Source organism: Myotis brandtii, unplaced genomic scaffold (assembly GCF_000412655.1).
Source record: "Myotis brandtii unplaced genomic scaffold, ASM41265v1 scaffold199, whole genome shotgun sequence".
NCBI classification, from domain to species: Eukaryota; Metazoa; Chordata; class Mammalia; order Chiroptera; family Vespertilionidae; genus Myotis; species Myotis brandtii.
Window position 1 is genome coordinate 222,427 of NW_005357414.1, and position 18,304 is coordinate 240,730.

Here is an 18,304-nt window from a genome sequence, read left to right on the forward strand (position 1 = left end):
TATAATAGAAGTGTCAGAGATGAAAGAAAATTAGTAAAATGTATATGAAAATCTTTCTCCTGTCAGAGTCTGGGGCATGCTGTGGGACCCAGAGTTAAGTCCCCACCCACCCGCAGTGCCTCAAAATCGTGCAAGACCCAGACCCAGCTGGCCCCACCCCCATTGGGCTAGATCCAGACCCAACCAGCCCCAACCCCGTCAAGCCCCGCAGGGCGGGGGGCACAGCCTCAGGTCCTCCGTCAAGCCCCACTGGGTGGGGGGGTGCAGCCTAAGGTCCCCCGGCCCAGGGTGGGAGCAGCAGTCTGAGGCCCAGCACTGGGGCAGGGGGCACTTCTTGAGGTCCCCCGTCAAGCTCCGCTGGGCAGGGGGCATGGCCTGAGATCCCCTGTCAATCCCTGCCAGGCGGGGGCGCATGGCCTCAGGTCCCCTGGCCCGATGCAGAGGAGGGGGTGTGGCCTGTGGTCCCCTGGCCCAGTGCTGGAGTGGGGGGTGGGGCCTGAGGTCCCCTGTCAAGCCTCACCAGGTGGGGGGTGCAGGCTCAGGTCCCCCGCCATGGCCAAGCGCCACGCAGCCTCAGGTCCCTGCTAATTGCTCCTTAAGGCTCATTACGGGAACTCAGCCTCCGTTGTGGGTGCAGCCATCTTGTGTTATGGAAACCCGGCCTCTGCTGTGGGCGCCGCCATCTTTGTGACAGTGTGACGGTCAATTTGTACATTCCCTCTTTATTAGAGAGGATAAGTGGTGAGTCTGTGGGTGATGTGAAAGCAGCTGAAGAATATTTGGAAACTTTAGATAAGCTGATTGTGGAGGAAAATTTTATGCCAGAGCAAGTATTGAATATGAATGAAACCTCCCTATTCTGAAAACAGATGTCTGAAAGGACTTTCATCCATAAGGAGGTCAAGTCAATGCCAGACTTTTAAGGACAGGGTAACAGTCTTGCTTGGGGACAATGTTGCTGGCTACAAATTGAAATCCTTTGTAATCTGGCACAGTGAAGACCCCAGGGCCTTCAAACATATCAGTGGCACACACTGCCAGTAGCCTACAGAAGCATTCAAAAGTCATGGGTGACCCAACTCCTCTTCCAAGATGCCCTCCTGAATTGCTATGCCAGCAAAATGGAAAAATGCTCTTTGCATAATAACGCACATTTCAAAATTTTGCTTATTGTTGATAATACACCCAGATGTCCTCCTTTTATTGGTCATCTTCATCTTAATAGCAAAGTGATGTTTCTCTCTTTGAACACCAGATCTTTGATCCAACCAATGAATCAAGGAGTTATAGCAGCTTTTCAGGCCTACTACCTGAGGAGAACCTGTATCCAGGCTATTGCTGCAACTGAAAAAGACACTGAGAAGATGCTGATGCAATTCTGGAAGGATTATAAGATCTATGACTACATCAAGAACCTTTCTTGGGCTTGGAGGGATGTCACTGAGAAATGCTTAAATGGCAAGAGGAAGAAGACATCATCTAGAGCTTCATTGATGACTTCAAAGAATTTGCCACTGATGAGAAGGTTGCAAAAATCCACAAGGCTGTGGTTGAGATGGCAAACAATTTTAACCTGGCTGTGGATGAGGATGACACTGAGTAGTTCCTAGAGGTGGTTCCTGATGGATTCACTAATGAGGAGTTGTTGAAACTAAAACAAGAACACATAGCTGAAGAAGTGGCAAGAGAAAAGGAAACTGCAGGAAAATAAAAAAAATAGATAAAAGTGCCCAAGAAAATTTACAATGAAGGGTTTAACAAAAACTTTTTCAGACCTCAACAAGCTCCTTAAAATGTTTGAAAAGATGGACCCTAATCAAAAAGTTTTTAGTAAAAAAGAAGAAAATTCATGGCGCCTTATCTGCTTACAAGTGTATATAAGATGAAAAAGGAAATAAACCAAGCAAAACACCACAGACCTGTTTCTGAAAAGAGTGACACCTCCTTAAGAAGAGCCTCAGGCAGGTACTTCTGGAGCTTTTCTAGAAGAAGGCATAGTTATTAAAGGAGAAGACAGCCCCTGAAGACCTTCCACTGGGACAAGATGTGGAGGTGGAAGATGGTGATATTGATTATCCTGACACTGTGTAGGCCTAGGCTAATGTGTGTTTGTGTCTTAGTTTTTAACAAAAACATTTAAAAAGAAAAAAAAGCTTTTAAAAATAGAAAAAAAAACTCATGGAATTAAGGATGTAAAGAACAAAAATATCTTTGTACAGCTGTACTATGTATGTTTTAAAGCTGTATTATTACAAAAGAGTCAAAAAGTTAAAATGTAAAAAAATATCTCTAAGGTAAAGCCTTGGGATGGGATATGGTCACCTAGTAAATAAATGTAAATAAAGAAGTACTGAGAACTGAATGCTGGGGCTTTCAAATATTGAACAGTCTGGAAGAGGAAGAGAATCTAGCTAAGGAGATTGAGGTAGGAGGAAATCCAGAATTCTGCAGTGTCCCAGAAGTCAAGAGGGGAAAGTGTTTAAGAAGGACTAGCTCAATTTACATCTAATGTTTCTGAGGTGTTTATTTAGTAAGACAAAGCCAGAAAAGTGACCCTGGGATTTGACAACATGGAAGTTATTGCTGACCTTGATGAGAGCAGCCTTGGTGGAGTGGTGGGGAAGGAAGCCTGATTGGATTGGGTTGAGAGAAGAATTGGAAGTGTGGAAGAAAACATAAGATCCTATAAATGTGGAAGTGTTTTGAAAACAGTAAAAATATCTTACCAATGCAAGTAAAATTGTTATCATTTTACCAGAGATTTTAGGAAAGTTTAAAATGTTGAATAAATACATCTGTGTCAATAGAGGCATTGCAGAACCAAGGAGCTGTTTGCCCAGGCATAAATGTTGACAAGAAAAACCCACAAGTAAGACCTCAAGATAACTCCATAAAAACAAGTTTGATAAGAACACCAGGGCTGTCTCAGAAACAAGCTCTTCAAGCCAGCCCTGTGTCAACCTCTGGCTGGAGCCCATCCAGGGTTGGCAAGCAGGAAATGTTCCAGAATGAGAGTAGAAAATGCCTCATCCATGATGTTTACTGAATCTCTCATTAACTTATTTTATGAAGCTTGCTAGCTACTCATTATGGGCAGGGCACACTGTTGCCAAGACTGGGAAATCAGTGTGGTTTGTCTGCCTTGCCACAAGGTTCCTTCTTTTTCACCACTGGGGCCACTCCTCTCCCCATAGACACTCTCTGTCCTTCTCTTCACCCTGAATTTCACGAGTAGGCAACTGTATGTTTTGTCTGTGCAGAAGGCTGGCAGATGGGTCTGGGCAATTGTGTTTGGAGAGTTAGAATCTCTGTGACTATAATCGACTTTTTTCCCAGTACTGTTAAGAAAAAGGCATGTTCCTGCTTTTGTGCCTCTATTTATGCAGTTACCCAAAATACTCTTTACTCCTATCTCCATCAACTTATATCTTACATATCTTTCAAGACTCAGATTTTGTGTCATCTCTGAAGCCTTCACCAGTGTTCATGATTAGACTTGTTCTCTTTCTTTTGGGTTCTCGTTGCTCTTTGTGTCTCTATAACAGTGCTAACAGCAGTATTCCCTGTGTTCCATTTTTTATCTAGTGCTAACTTGCTTATTATGCTGTCACCTGTGAAGAGAGAGGCCTTTTATTGTATATTTCTGAATCTCTCACATAGTTCTTTTGCCATAATGTTTAATGAATGAATATTAGTGGGATGGACCTTTCAATGAAAATATTTTGCATGTTGAAAGTGAGTATAATACATAGAGAAGCAAGATCTTTTTTTACTTCCTGAGGTAACAATTTCATTCTAAACAATTAGATAGTGAAATCTAGAATCTACCAACAGTAGGCACATATGAGAACTAAGTGTCAGTATCTGGATGGAGAATTATTCAAGGTTAAATCAAGTCAGAGTGAACTTGCCATTTGCAGCTAAAAGAATAAAACTACTCTCACACAGTGATCTATTGTCTTCATCACTCCATTTTTTACTTTGGCCTTCAACTCAGTGGATGGTCTATATAATCTATTGTTCACACTAACTAATGTACAATGAAGCTAGCTTCCTTTTCCCCAATAGCTGCTGATTTTTTTTTTTAAAAAGGAAGAACATTGATTTAATGGTTCAATGTTAAAGTTGATTTTATTGATTTTGAACTGGCAGTTGGTTAATTACAAACACAGGTGTCATGTTTTTGTGTTCTTGTCCCTGACTTGAATACTCAAATGTGACTCATACAAAAGCTGATGTCAACAAGACTCTTTTTCTCCGAGGATGCTGTGAGCAGTATCATAATGATTATTATTTTTATCACTTCTGTTTCCACCTCATGATGGGCATTTTATCTCAAATAACTAATGTCAAAATTATACATTTGCAACATAAACTAAGGTGGACTTTGTGTTGCATTGCTTCCATGGAATTTCAAAAACCATGTGTGTAGTGTGAGTTTCATTTGGAAATAATTTCTTACACTCCATTTTTTTTAAAAAAAAACATATTTTTATTGAATTAATAGAGGAAGGGAGAGGGAGAGGGAGATAGAAGCATCAATGATGGGAGAGAATCACTGATAGGCCTCCTGCATGTCCCCTACTGGGGATCAAGCCCAGAAACCCAGGCATGTGCCCTGACCGGGAATTGAACCGTGATATCCTGGTTCATAGGTCAATGCTCAACCACTGAGCAACTCTGGCAGGGCTACACTCCATTCTTGTCCTCCTTCTTCCTTCTTTGTTCCTCTTTCTTTTTCTCTTCCTTCTCACCCTCTTTCTCTTTGTCCTCCTTCTCCATTGCATACTTAGTTGCCAATTAGAGTAATAAATAGGAGTTTTCTTGTTCATAGATAAAACATAAGATCTGTAAAGGTGCTTTTGTTTTCAATCCAGTAAAATGTTCTAATGAGTATCAGATACTGGTTATGACAAATGGGGAATCTCCTGTCTAGGCTATATACATGCCTTTCAGGGCTCTAAGAAGGCATTTTTTATCAGGAAATTTCATTGTTTTGTCCTGAATTCAATCAGGACACCTAAGTGCTACTCTCAACTCTTCCATGAGCCACCTGTGTATCCTTGGGCCACTTTAACTCTGTATTTTGTGTTCCTGATATTTTTCCAGCTCTGTAACAAAGTAGAGGAGGGCTGTTGTGCTTCAGTATCCAAGTCAATTGGGAAAGCTGGGTATCCACATGCACAATGTGAATTGGTCTACATTTTGGAGCCAGTAAAATGTGGGGTGGGATCACACAAGAAACCTGATGCTGAACAGCTGGATTGCAAAATGAATGTGTTTGAAGCCAGCCCCCACCATTGTGAGTGTGTCATAAGCATAGGGGGCTTTGCCTTTCTTAGAAGCTCCCCAAAGGAAGGGTTATCTAAAGACTTTCCCAAAGCCTGGGTAAGGCATAGAGGCTTGGGGTTGGAGGAGAGTAGGTCATTGTAACAGCAATCACCAGAACAATATGTGAAGGCTTTATTTTCCTACAATAGGATATCATGGTGTGTCACTGCAATGGTTGCTTTTGAGCTTTTGGTTTTACTTCTTGGAAAGCAATTTCCACAAATACCTCCAAAATTAATGTTCTGCTGCCTTTTGGTGAAGTGTTGCTGTTTGAAGTATTTACTAAATTATTTTTATGGCTAGTAGTTGGTTTGAGGTTTTCTATTACTTTTTGAGCTAATTTCATTATTTAAGTTTTCTTTTAAGCATCATCTGTTTCATCTAAGTTTTCAAACTAGTTGGCATAATCATGTAAAGAATAACTTCTGACTTCATAGTTATTGTTCCTTTCTTATTCCTAAATGTGTGTATTTGTTACCTTTCAAAACCTTTGGATGCTGGTTTCTACTTTCTGCCTCACTGATTTCTTCTTTCTTGTTTCTAATTTTCTGCCTTTGCATGCCCTTACAAAGCCGCCCCTCCCCCCCCCCCCCATTTTTTTGTACATTTGAGACAAAAACAGTCCTGGCTACATTCTCACTATGTGATAAGCCCTTTACCAGGAACCATTGATAGATACAGAGGGATGGATAGACTTAGTCTTTACATTCAGAAAACCTGTGATCTAATGGGAATGACTAGATGAGTACTCATGAAAATACAGGCAGGTCTTGAAACAAAGTGCTAAATCCTAGAGACTACTAGTGGAAAGACACTCAAGTATGAGGCTTTCCTCATTCATGATAAACACTAAAGGCAGCCAGTCAGGGTCAGGGGCAACCCCTTAAGGTCAAGGAGGTGTCATGGAGTAAACAATTCAGAGACACACAATGTATCCAAGTTAGGGGTTCCAGATTTTATTAAGCTAAAGTCCAAGGTATAAGTGGGAGTGTGCAGCAGAGTTTAAAACCATGTAGCCTCTGTCATTGGATCTGCCTCCAGGACAATATGCAGGGTACTTATTGAATGAACAGTGCCAGCCAGTGACTGGTTCACTTGCTACTAAATAGCTCCCATGGCACCTACATATTCTTCTATCTTACCACTCATTTACATCCTCTGTTTCAATGTCTCTCACACTATCAGATTGTGACCTCCATGAAGTCTTGGCCTGAGTGTTATTAATCTTTGTCTCCCCAGTGCATGGACAATCCCTAAGTGCTTTGTATTACCAAGTGGCCAAAAGCACAGGCTTTGGAGTCATATCTGCATTTGTTTGGCTTCATCCCTTTCCACCTGAGTAATTTACTTATTGTCTCTGGGCCTCAGTTTTCTCACCTGAGAAATAGTGAAGATAATAATACTTACTTCTAAGATTTGTTGTGACAGTAAAATGAGGTGACAAATTTAGAAGTACTTAACAGAGTGCCTGTCACAGAGTAAGCATTCAATTAGTGGTAGTTCTGATTATCATTACATGATTGTGGAATGAATGAATGAGTGAGAGACAAAGGGCTAAAGAAGAATATTATATTATTTGATGAAGTCAGAACTTAGGGTTAGAAGAAGCTTGATAGGAGCAACCCTGACAGTTCTCCAAGTCTCCTTCTTTTCTCTTAACATCTCTTGGATGATTGGGAGGCTGAGAAAATGGGGATAATCTTTATGCATCTTTTGCTTTGTGTAAGGCTTACAATCATATTGGCTGAGGGAACAGGAGTTGAATAGACCAGGGATGGGGAATAATATTATTAATATAAACATTTTTCAAATGTAACATAGTGTACCCAACAAGCCATTGTTAGTTTGTGAGCACTGTGCCTTTGGATAGTCATTGCTGGTAGCTTAAATGGGTAGCTTAGAACAATTAGAAGCTTTGAACACTTTCAAACTAAAGATTGAGATAAGAATGTTTTGACTTCATGCTTTCTCCTGGGTTTTACCTGGTGTGCTGAACTAATTATCAGATGTAATTAGGAAAGCTGAGAATTGGGGAGACTGCAAGGAGCACCGTACTTTCCCAGGGACCCTTGTTGCTTTATGCAGCAAAGGGGTTGGGAAGAAAGTCTCTCTATTTTTGACAAGCAGCAATGCATAGGGGACTAGAGGGTGGGAAGGATCCTGGGAACATGTCTTTACCAGAAGAACCTCAAGCCTATGGGGATCCATTGCTCTTGATTAGGTTTTAAGTGGTCAGGGCAGTTTCCCCCTTATTGTTCTTCAGGAAGGAATGGTATTCTGGGCTTTGACCAGGTTCTGGGTCTATTTTCAACAAAAGTTCAATTTGGGGAGTGGGCAAAGAAGTTAAGAATTGATGTCCTTGTTTAAAGACTAATGAAGATGATGAAGAGAGGAACTTTCCCCTCTCAGTCAGTCACAGCCTCTCCACCACATGCTTAAGATGATCTTTCTTACCTGCCTTGGTCTAGAGTCCAGTGGTCGGCAAACTGCGGCTCGCGAGCCACATGCGGCTCTTTGGCCCCTTGAGTGTGGCTCTTCCACAAAATACCGACTTCTGCGCATGGGCCATGAAGTTTCAATCGAACTGTACATGCGCGCCTGCACGTGGTGTTTTGAGGAAGAGCCACACTCAAGGGGCCAAAGAGCCGCATGTGGCTCGCGAGCCGCAGTTTGCCGACCACTGGTCTAGACGCTTGGCCCAGACCACTGGCCCCAGTGTTGGGCTAGGATTACTGTCGTCTCTGTGTCTCTAAGGAAAGGTAACATTTGTAAGGCCATATGCTTGTTGACTTTTGTTCAGAGGCGGGTATTCCATTTGGACATGGTTCCAAAGTTACTCTTGATACAAGGCTACCATGAAAAATGGAAAGACAATGGCACTCAGTATATCTTTACCCATTAGGGGCTGTGTACAGACTCTGAGCCTAGTATTTTGAGACAAAGAAGATCCTTGGGGCTAGAAATAATGGCTCAGATATGATTTTTCCCCCTCTGCCAACATGGTATAAATTTAATTGCCATAAGACCATCAAATAACAATCCAATGATTCTGCTTTCTCCATAGGTAACTTGTCTCCATGATTTCTTTGGTGATGACGATGTATTTATTGCCTGTGGTCCTGAAAAATTTCGCTATGCTCAGGATGACTTTTCTCTGGATGAAAATGGTAAGCACAGTCACAGGATTTTATTGCTCTATTGTTCTCTTTCATTATATTCCTTAGGGTTTCCATGGGTTCATATGGCCTGGAGCACATCCATTCATGCTCTCTAAGGGGAAAATATTGTTAGTCTTTCTCCGGTATTTTTGGAAACATGAGTCACTAAATGAAAGGTTAATTGGATGTCCCAGATACCCACCATCCAAACTCAATAAGACTCACTCTCTACCCCAACAGTGACCATATTTCTTAAACCACATATTGTGTCACATGGGCTGACAGGTACAATCAGACCATGGTAAGGAACATTTGGATATTCTATGCATGCATTTTTTTCTAGTCAACACCTCTAGCTATTTGGCCCATGTTGGTGATTCTATCTTAGGTTTCCCTCTGTTTTCTTACTATAAAAACTTTCTCCTTTAATCACCTTGGTTTGCTGCCCCATTCCCTCTGCATTTTGACTCAAGAGTCCAGAGGGTTGTTAATCTCAGGAATGAGGTGAAACATCTGCCCATCTCCCTTTTCTGTGTCTAAGCTCCAGATGTAAATTAATGTAATTTAACTCGCGCAACATCAGGTTTAGGATATGATCTTAATGGAAAGACACATTCAAAAAAGATATTTCCCACTTATAAGGAGTAAGGTGTGAGAAAAACAAACTGAGTTGTACTAATGCAGACTTTACAAACAACTTAAATGACAAGGACCCTGAAAGAGGTGGCATTTCTACTTTTTTTTCGTTGAAAAAAGGCAAATGACCATAAAATAGCTAAACAAATTCCAGGCTATGTCCATTTTCCTATACCTTCTATATCTTCAGCTCTGGACAGTGATAATTGAAGTTTATCAACCAAAACAAGAATGAGCTTTCTGCTTAATTGAGTTTCCTAAAATAATCTTAATTTACCAGAAAAGATCCACTATTCTTTCTGGGTAAATGATATTTCAATGTATCTTTAAGTAGAAGGTGATGAGGAGGTATCCAAAGAAAAAACTAACCTTTGTCAAGCTGTTCGTTTCTACTCTGAGCAGCACAAGGTTGGAAAATCTATAAAATAGAGTGGGAAGAGCACTAGACTGGGACTCAAAAGACTTGGCTGCTAGTGCTTGTTCTGCTATTTTCTTGCTTTGTGGTCCTAAGCAAGAGGCTTAAGCTTTTTGTATTCTTATCGGTAAAATTAGTATAATACTCCTTCTAATACATTAGCACAATAAGTGTCCCAAATTGCCATAATAGAGGTGCTGAGTGACCTAAATAGAAAGGGTGCTCCAAACATGTCAAACTGGGGTTGGTGCAGTAGCAGGGACATTTGGCAGACTCTCCCACACACCCACTAGCTTTCTGTAAATTCCCAATGGCAGAGTCACTGCTGGCCCGTTTATTCATTAAATCAGCAGAGGGGGTTATGATAACGCACATGCATTTAAACTAAAAAAAAAAACCTCTATAGATGCAAGGTGGTGGTGGTAGTAGTAGTGCTTATTTATAAAATCACATGACATCCTAAATATGCCTACCACAATACATGACATGTAATAAACAATAAAGCTTAAATTACTCGTAAATGTTTCATCTGTGTGCTTACAACCTCTAAGCTGGCAATCTCTTCTCCAAGGATATTAATTATGTCAACAGGTGCTATTCTGAGACATGAATGGCTTGTCCACAAATGATTGCGTTAATTAATGACCTATTCAACCTGCTTCTTAACTCTTTCCCTTGTTTCCATAATCCAGGGATGTAAACATCTGGTTTAGCCCAGGTGACTTTTGAAAGTTTATCTACTGCCTCCCTCTCCAGAGACATCATTTTTTCAAAAAACTGAGGATCACCTTTTGGACCTAAGCCATTCGGTGCTTTGACCTGTGCTGGTTATTCTAGCTTCCAGAGGTTGTTAATATGCTCAGCCTTGGTCCTCCCCTAGCTCCAGTAAGCTGTCTGTGTCTTTTTCCACCAGAATGCCGAGTCATGAAAGGAAACCCTTCAGCCACAGCTGGTCCAAAGGCATCCCCAACACCTCAGAAGAGTTCAGCTAAGAGCCCTGGCCCCATGCGCCGGAGCAAGTCTCCAGCTGACTCAGGTAACGACCAAGACGGTGAGTGTTCTTCTCTTAACTGTGTATAATGACTTCATTTACGGAGGCCAGTACCCCTGCATGAAGAGGAATGAGTCCCTCATGAACACCAGTGTGTCTCCATGATACCAATTGTATGAATTCAGAGTCTAAACAATTCAATTTGTTTGGAATCATGGAGGCACACACATGGCCCTGATTCTACTCAAGTGGATGCAAACCAGAAATCTGGCCTATTTCCATGCTTACTGTAATGCTTATTGTTGTGGTTGTCTTCATTGTCATCATCTTTGACATCATCCAGCAAAAGCATAGTAATGAAATAATCGTCACACATAAATTTGAAATAAAAAATCAGAAAAAAACAAGAATTTAAAAAATGCTACCGAAAAGTGTCAACATAATTGATGCATTTGAGCTTCAAATTTGACTTTAAACTATATAGAATTCAAAACAAAAAGAGAAACAAGATAAATTGCATTATTCTCAAAATTAGAAAAGAAAATATAAGCCAGGTTCTGAAATGAAACAAAGAGATTTGTCATATAGGATTTTATCTAGTGGATAGTAAGTGATCAAAAAAATGTGGTCTATGGATCCCTGACAACCCATGAACAATTTATCACTCTATGATGAGTTTAGGAGCTTGTGCTAAATGTAAATCATGCCATTGAGCAACCCATTTACTTCAGCTGACTCTTTTTTTCATAGCATGATTTTACTGATGAAGGCAGGGATATGTTGGTTTATGTTCTGGTACGAAGTCTTATACCGACAGTTTGAGTGACACTGATCTAAAAGGCAAAAGGCCACAGAAGTCTGAGTTGGGAAGCTTAATAGACTCATGTACAGACAATTTGAGTTGTTCATGGTAAGGAAAACATATAGTCCTGAGGAACTCACACAATTATCCTCCCAAGGCTCAGGGATTACCAGGAGAATTCTAGCTTGAGAACCTTGGAGCAGAAAGCACAAGCACCTTTTCTCTCTCCTTCAATTTGCTGGAGCAGCCTATTGGCTTGAAATGCCTGTAGTCTAGAAAACCAGCCTGTCATGCTGGCCTCACAATGCTAGAAATATGCATGTCACTAGTCATCTCTTTATTTGCAGGAAGAAGGAACTAAACCGTGAAGAGGCATTTTAGGCTTTCCATACTTCCATATGTTTGCACATGTTGTTCCCCTGCACCTGGAATGCCACCCCTCTAGTAAACTGCTCTTCTTTGCTTGAAAATGCCTATTCATCCTTCAATACCTCAAAAAGATAGTTGTTCTGTTCTCTGAATTATCATAGCATGCATAAAGTATGTATTTACCTGTTTACTTCCCCAACTAAATACTGGGCCCCTCAAGAGCCAGGTGTCATGTTCCTTTTTGTATCTTCAGTGCCTAGCACAGTGCCTGGCCCCTCGTAGATGCTCAGGTAATGCTTATGAATGATTAGACGCATAAGAGCATCTCTTTCACCTGGCATGGTGCTAGAGCTGCAGTAAGCATTTAGGTAATGTTTGCTGAAGGAATAAAAATGCATGTGTTTGGTGATATTTTGGTTAAGTTTACAGAATAGCACATGAATCCATTTAAACAAATTCATATTGTTCAAACTACAAGGACCTAGATTTTAACACTTGGATTGAAAATGAAATTGTTTGTACATATTCTAAGCAAAGTCTTGCAAAAATGATTTCAAACACTTTATCAAGATTATAAAGTCTGGCAATAATCACTTAGCCAATCAATTTTTTGAAATATCACTGGTTATTTCTGAGCCTTCTAACCTGTATTATTACTTATTTCTTGCTATGAAACAAATTGCCCCAAATCTGAGTGGCTTAGAAAATATACATTTTTATCTCAGTTTCTGTGGGTCATGAATTTTGTGTGGCTTAGCTAGGTGGTCCTATCTGGCCCAGGATCTCTCCTGTAGTTGTAGTTAAGGTGTAGGTTGGGATTGTAGTCATCTGAAGGTTCAACTGGGACTGTAGGATCCACTTCCAAGATGGCTCTTGCAAGATCTTCACCCAGACTGAGTGATTCAAGATAATGAACAAAGCCCCAAACTGTCACATCTTTTGTAGTCTACTCATTAGAAGCAATAGCTAAGTCCAGCCTACATTCAAGGAGAGGGGAATCAGGTTCCAACTCTTGCAGGGAGGAGTATCAAATAATTGATGAACCTATTTTTAAACTAGCACACAGCTCATGAGTTAGAAATGCTGAGGAAGCAGCAGCTTGAAGTAAAAGGGTTTTCTTCAAAGACTGTATCCAATTGTGTTACACGGCACACATGAACACAACCACTTGTAATTAAACACAATTTAAGCATGTCAAATCATTGATCATCACCATGCTACCTACAGAATTTCCCTTCTATAAAAAATGCATGTCACTGATTCCAAGATATTAGAGACAGAACAGGAATGCATAAGGACTCAGTGAATATTTGTCAAACTGAAAGGAGTAATACTAGATCCCTACCCAAGCTTTGTTCGCAAGATATGTTCTTGCTCCTTCAGAACTCACTTGCTAAAGGGAAGGAATGAGGATATAGTCACACATACAAAATAAACAGAGTAACGAATTTGAGGAGGGAAAGGGGGACTTTACTTGGCAGATTTCAGAATTACAAGCAGCCCCTATTCTCTTTCCCTACAAATATAAAATCTAAAGTGGTGTTCTCAGTAGTGAAAATTTAAATTTTCATTTCAGATAGTTCATGAACATAAGTGAAGCTTAACTCCAGTCTAGTCAGCATCCTTGGAAATTTCCAGAACATTTGGCTTCATCTCAAATGATGGTCTAGGGCAGTGGTTCTCAACCTGTGGGTCGTGACCCCTTTGGCGGTCGAATGACCCTTTCACAGGGGTCGCCTAAGACCATCCTGCATATCAGATATTTACATTACGATTCATAACAGTAGCAACATTACAGTTATGAAGTAGCAACGGAAATAATTTTATGGTTGGGTCACAACATGAGGAACTGTATTTAAAGGGCCAGAAGGTTGAGAACCACTGGTGTAGGGCCTTCACATGATTTCAGCCCCAAGGAGTAAAATGATCTATGTTATATAACCTTGCCCATTACATTGCAGTTTGTTTGGAGCTAAGTTCAGAGAATCCAGTCAGTGAACATTCCATGGGGCAAAATGACCTCAGGCAAAACAGTATTTTAGATAAGGTTTGGATTTGACATAGTTGTACAATAGCTTCCATTGAATCAGAATCATAGAACCAGAAGGATGAGGTATAGCCAGCACAATTTTGCATTAGTGTAAATTTACCCTTACAGGCATTGAGAAGAAATAATTATTTCATAGTGTCAAGAATTTTCTGAGCTGATAGTAAGGGACATATGTAGGTTAATATACATTTAACCAAAGAACATTACCATTGGATAAGTCTGATATGCTTTGTTTTTTTCTAGAATATGTTAGTACCACCCTGTTTCCATTCTATGTTAGTCTGTCTTGAATCTGGGACTTGTGGATGGATTCACATTCCTTCATTTAACCTGAATAACTAAAAGTTGTGGAAGATAAGCCACTTCCAAGGAATTTTAACTACCTTCCTTTGATGGCAAATGAAAGCAAAAAATGTTCCTCTTTAACAGGGACTCAAACCAAATGAAACATTGGCTCAGTTCAGTTTCAGTTAAAGGAATGTTTTGATGTTCTAGTTCATTAGAAAATATATAGGTTTGATTCTGGTTTGAACAAGTTTGATTGATTTTTCAAATATATATATTTGGTCCAATTCATGGTTCAGTTAATATCTAGGTTCAGTTTGACTTGAGGTTTAGTAAATTGATGCTATTTGGTCTGTAATTTGCGTCATAATTTGAATCCTTATTCCTTACTACTTAATTGTCTCTTTCCTGTTCTGCCTCTGAATATATCAAAATCCCTCTACTTTATTCCCTTTGAGTTCAATCCCTATCTACTTATGCCAATACTGAGTTTGCCCCACATGGAATGTCTGTTGTTAAGTCCTGAATTGGAGTTTAGGAAAGATTTACTATTATATTGCTATAAGGAGCTCATTCTCACTGGGCATAGATGATGGACTCAGACTCCAAGTCCTGTTAGCCATGTCTGTATTTAACGTAAGCCAAAGGACTGTGGTCAGGAGAGAATATCTGAGCCCAGGAGGCTCACTTCTATGGGATTTCTAAAGAAAACTTGTTTAGTGCCAGCCACATTTGCCATTTTAACCCAAGACTTGCTATTTTGATGAAGTAGAGGTGAGCTTGGCTTCAGAACTAAAGGAAGACATTTCTAGTGTGTCTATTTCCATTTCTGCCATTAATGTGCTAATTTTTCCCTTCATGCAACTAGCTCCAATTGAATTAAATTAAAAGGACAAAGTTGCTGGGAAGGAATCTTTACTCTCCCTTCCTTCCTTCCTCCCTTCCTTCCTTCCTTCCTTCCTTCCTTCCTTCCTTCCTTCCTTCCTCCCTTTTCTCCTTCCTTCCTTCCTTCCTTCCTTCCTTCCTTCCTTCCTTCCTTCCTTCCTTCCTTCCTTCCTTCCTTCCTTCCTTCCTTCCTTCCTTCCTTCCTTCCTTCCTTCCTTCCTTCCTTCCTTTTCCTTTCCCTCCTACCATCCTTCTCTCCTTTCTTTCTTCTCTTCTCTTCTCTTCTCTTCTCTTCTCTTCTCTTCTCTTCTCTTCTCTTCTCTTCTCTTCTCTTCTCTTCTCTTCTCTTCTCTTCTCTTCTCTTCTCTTCTTCTTCTTCTTCTTCTTCTTCTTCTTCTTCTTCTTCTTCTTCTTCTTCTTCTTCTTCTTCTTCTTCTTCTTCTTCTTCTTCTTCTTCTTCTTCTTCTTCTTCTTCTTCTTCTTCTTCTTCTTCTTCTTCTTCTTCTTCTTCTTCTTCTTCTTCTTCTTCTTCTTCTTCTTCTTCTTCTTCTTCTTCTTCTTCTTCTTCTTCTTCTTCTTCTTCTTCTTCTTCTTCTTCTTCTTCTTCTTCTTCTTCTTCTTCTTCTTCTTCTTCTTCTTCTTCTTCTTCTTCTTCTTCTTCTTCTTCTTCTTCTTCTTCTTCTTCTTCTTCTTCTTCTTCTTCTTCTTCTTCTTCTTCTTCTTCTTCTTCTTCTTCTTCTTCTTCTTCTTCTTCTTCTTCTTCTTCTTCTTCTTCTTCTTCTTCTTCTTCTTCTTCTTCTTCTTCTTCTTCTTCTTCTTCTTCTTCTTCTTCTTCTTCTTCTTCTTCTTCTTCTTCTTCTTCTTCTTCTTCTTCTTCTTCTTCTTCTTCTTCTTCTTCTTCTTCTCTCTCTCTCTCTCTCTCTCTCTCTCTCTCCCTCTCCCTCCCTCTAAGGAAGCTAATTACCTTCCCTGGTAGGATGAGTGAATTATAATGTCATAATTAGTTTACTATTCTTCAACAGTAAGTCATGATCATTATCATAGCTACAATGGTCCCAACCCCCTTCCCCCAATCTATATGCACCAATTCCTGAGAGTCAACTTTTTTCTGTATGAGAAAGAATGGCTTCTCTGCTAAAATATACAGACTTTGAAAGGGGCAGTCAAGGGACACAAAACAATGTGGGGTGGGGGGGCTGGAAGGGGTCCATGGGAGAATTGTATTTGTGAGTCTTTATCTTCTGCACTGAACAGACTGCTTTGAGTTCTTAAAATGGAAGGTCATTGTTCTTCTGACCTTCCTGGATATGACTCTCTCAACCAGTCTGTCCAATAGGAATATGATACAAACCACAAATGCAAGCCTTGTATCTTATTTTCCATTTTCTAGTAGCCACAGTTAGAAAGTTCAAAGAAGAAACAGGGGGAATTAGTTTTTTTTAAAATATATTTTATTGGTTTTTTACAGAGAGGAAGGGAGAGGGATAGACAGTTAGAAATATCAATGAGAGAGAAACATCGACCAGCTGCCTCCTGCACACTCCCTACTGGGGATGTGCCCACAACCAAGGTACATGCCCTTGACTGGAATCGAACCTGGAACCCTTGAGTCCACAGGCCGACGCTCTATCCACTGAGCCAAACCGGTTAGGGCGGGAATTAGTTTTGATAATATATTTATTTTACTCAGTTTGTCCAAAATATTAAAATTTCAACATTTAATCAATGTAAGAAATTATTAACAAAATATTTTACATTCTTTGAAATTGTGTTGTATATTACACTCATAACATATCTCAGTTCAAACTAGCCACACTTCAAATGTTCAATAGCCACATGCGACTAACAGATACTATATTAGACAACAGAATCCTATGCTTTTTTTCTTCATCTAAGAGAGGTCCAAAATAATGATCTCCTACATGAATTAAATGCTTTGTGATTTGCAAAATATTTCCAAATCTGTCACCTCATTTGTCACTCACCTTCCTAATGTCACACAACTATTTAGTACCTAAGAGCCAAGGTCTGGAAGGCAATCCTTGCAGTGTACCTGAGGCAGGGTGTGGAAGCTCCAGAATGGTGAAAAGAAACTTCTTTGTTGGGTGTTTCTTGCTCCTCTGCTTTGTTCCATCTTCTCTAAACTCCAGGCATAGGATGTGGGGAGTAGAGGGTGGGATATTCCATCAGTTCCCCTACTATCACACCAAAGGGAAGTGGTACCCTTGGCAAAGCTATGTGAAGAGAACAACTTCCCCTCTCCCCTCCCTATTATTATTCTTTCTAAAACCACAGCTTATGTCTAGCTTAAATGGAAGAACTGCCCTATATCTATGGCAACTTTCCCATTGTCACTTAATAGCCACTAATGAAATGGTTGAACGAAGCAGTATAATGGGGGACACTTAGTACCCCACATGGCATAGGATGTAATCATATTGACTTATCCCCTTGTAGCAACCTGCCACATCCTGGGATTTTGGTTTAGATATAATTGAATCTCCAAAGTTTGGATAGTATCCCTAGTAGTACTAGGTGCTATGAAGAAAAGAAATGATAAGACAAATTCCCTGTCACTAAGCAATTTATAATTTATTTGGGGATCCAATAGTCATATAAATTTAATATTTTTTCTACAAATAATCTATACTAATAAAAGGGTAATATGCTAATTAGACCAGACATCTTCCAGAGTCCTTCCGGACAAAGCCACAGTGGTGGGGCCGAGGCAGAGGCAGTTAGGGGCGATCAGGCTGGCAGGGGAGAGCAGTTAGGGGGATCGGGCCAGCAGGGGAGAGCAGTTTCTGTTTTGTTTGGTTATTTATTTTTTTAGATTCCACATATAAGTGAAATCATATGGCATTTGTCTTTATTTGACTTATTTTACTTGGTACAATATTCTCTAGGTCCATCCATGTTGCTGCAGATGGCAAGATTTTATTCTTTATTATGGCTCAGTCATATTCCATTGTATATATGCACCACTACTTCTTTATCCATTCACATAGTAATGGACACTTAGCTTGCTTCCATATATTGGCTATTTATACTAATAAAAGGGTAATACGCTAATTAGACCGGGAGACCTTCCGGACGTCCTTCCGGACAAAGCCATGGTGGAGGGGCTGAGGCAGAGGTGTTTAGGGGTGATCAGGCAAGGAGGAGAGGGCAGTTGGGGGTGATCAGGCTGGCAAGGGGGGCAGTTAGGGGTGATCAGGCAGGCAGGCAGGTGAGCATTTAGGAGCTAGCGGTCCCGGATTGTGAGAGGGATGTCCGACTGCCAGTTTAGGCCTGATCCCTGGGATCGGGCCTAAACCTGCAGTCGGACATCCCCCAAGGGGTCCCAGATTGGGGAGGGTGCAGGCTGGGCTGAGGGGACCCC

The 18,304-nt window shown here is 40.5% G+C and overlaps 1 protein-coding gene across 5 annotated transcripts in view; it reads left to right on the top strand.

Annotated features, from left to right (window-relative positions):
* DCX (doublecortin) overlaps positions 1-18,304 on the top strand; it is a 159,842-nt gene that overhangs the window by 113,424 nt on the left and 28,114 nt on the right. For 4 of the 5 annotated variants that reach the window (XM_005865189.2, XM_014538813.1, XM_005865190.2 and 1 more), the window contains 2 exons: positions 8,396-8,498; positions 10,454-10,591. In XM_005865189.2, the coding sequence (XP_005865251.1) occupies positions 8,396-8,498; positions 10,454-10,591 (241 nt within the window). The remainder of the gene's footprint in view (positions 1-8,395; positions 8,499-10,453; positions 10,592-18,304) is intronic. The other variant, XM_005865191.2, reaches the window with a different exon arrangement.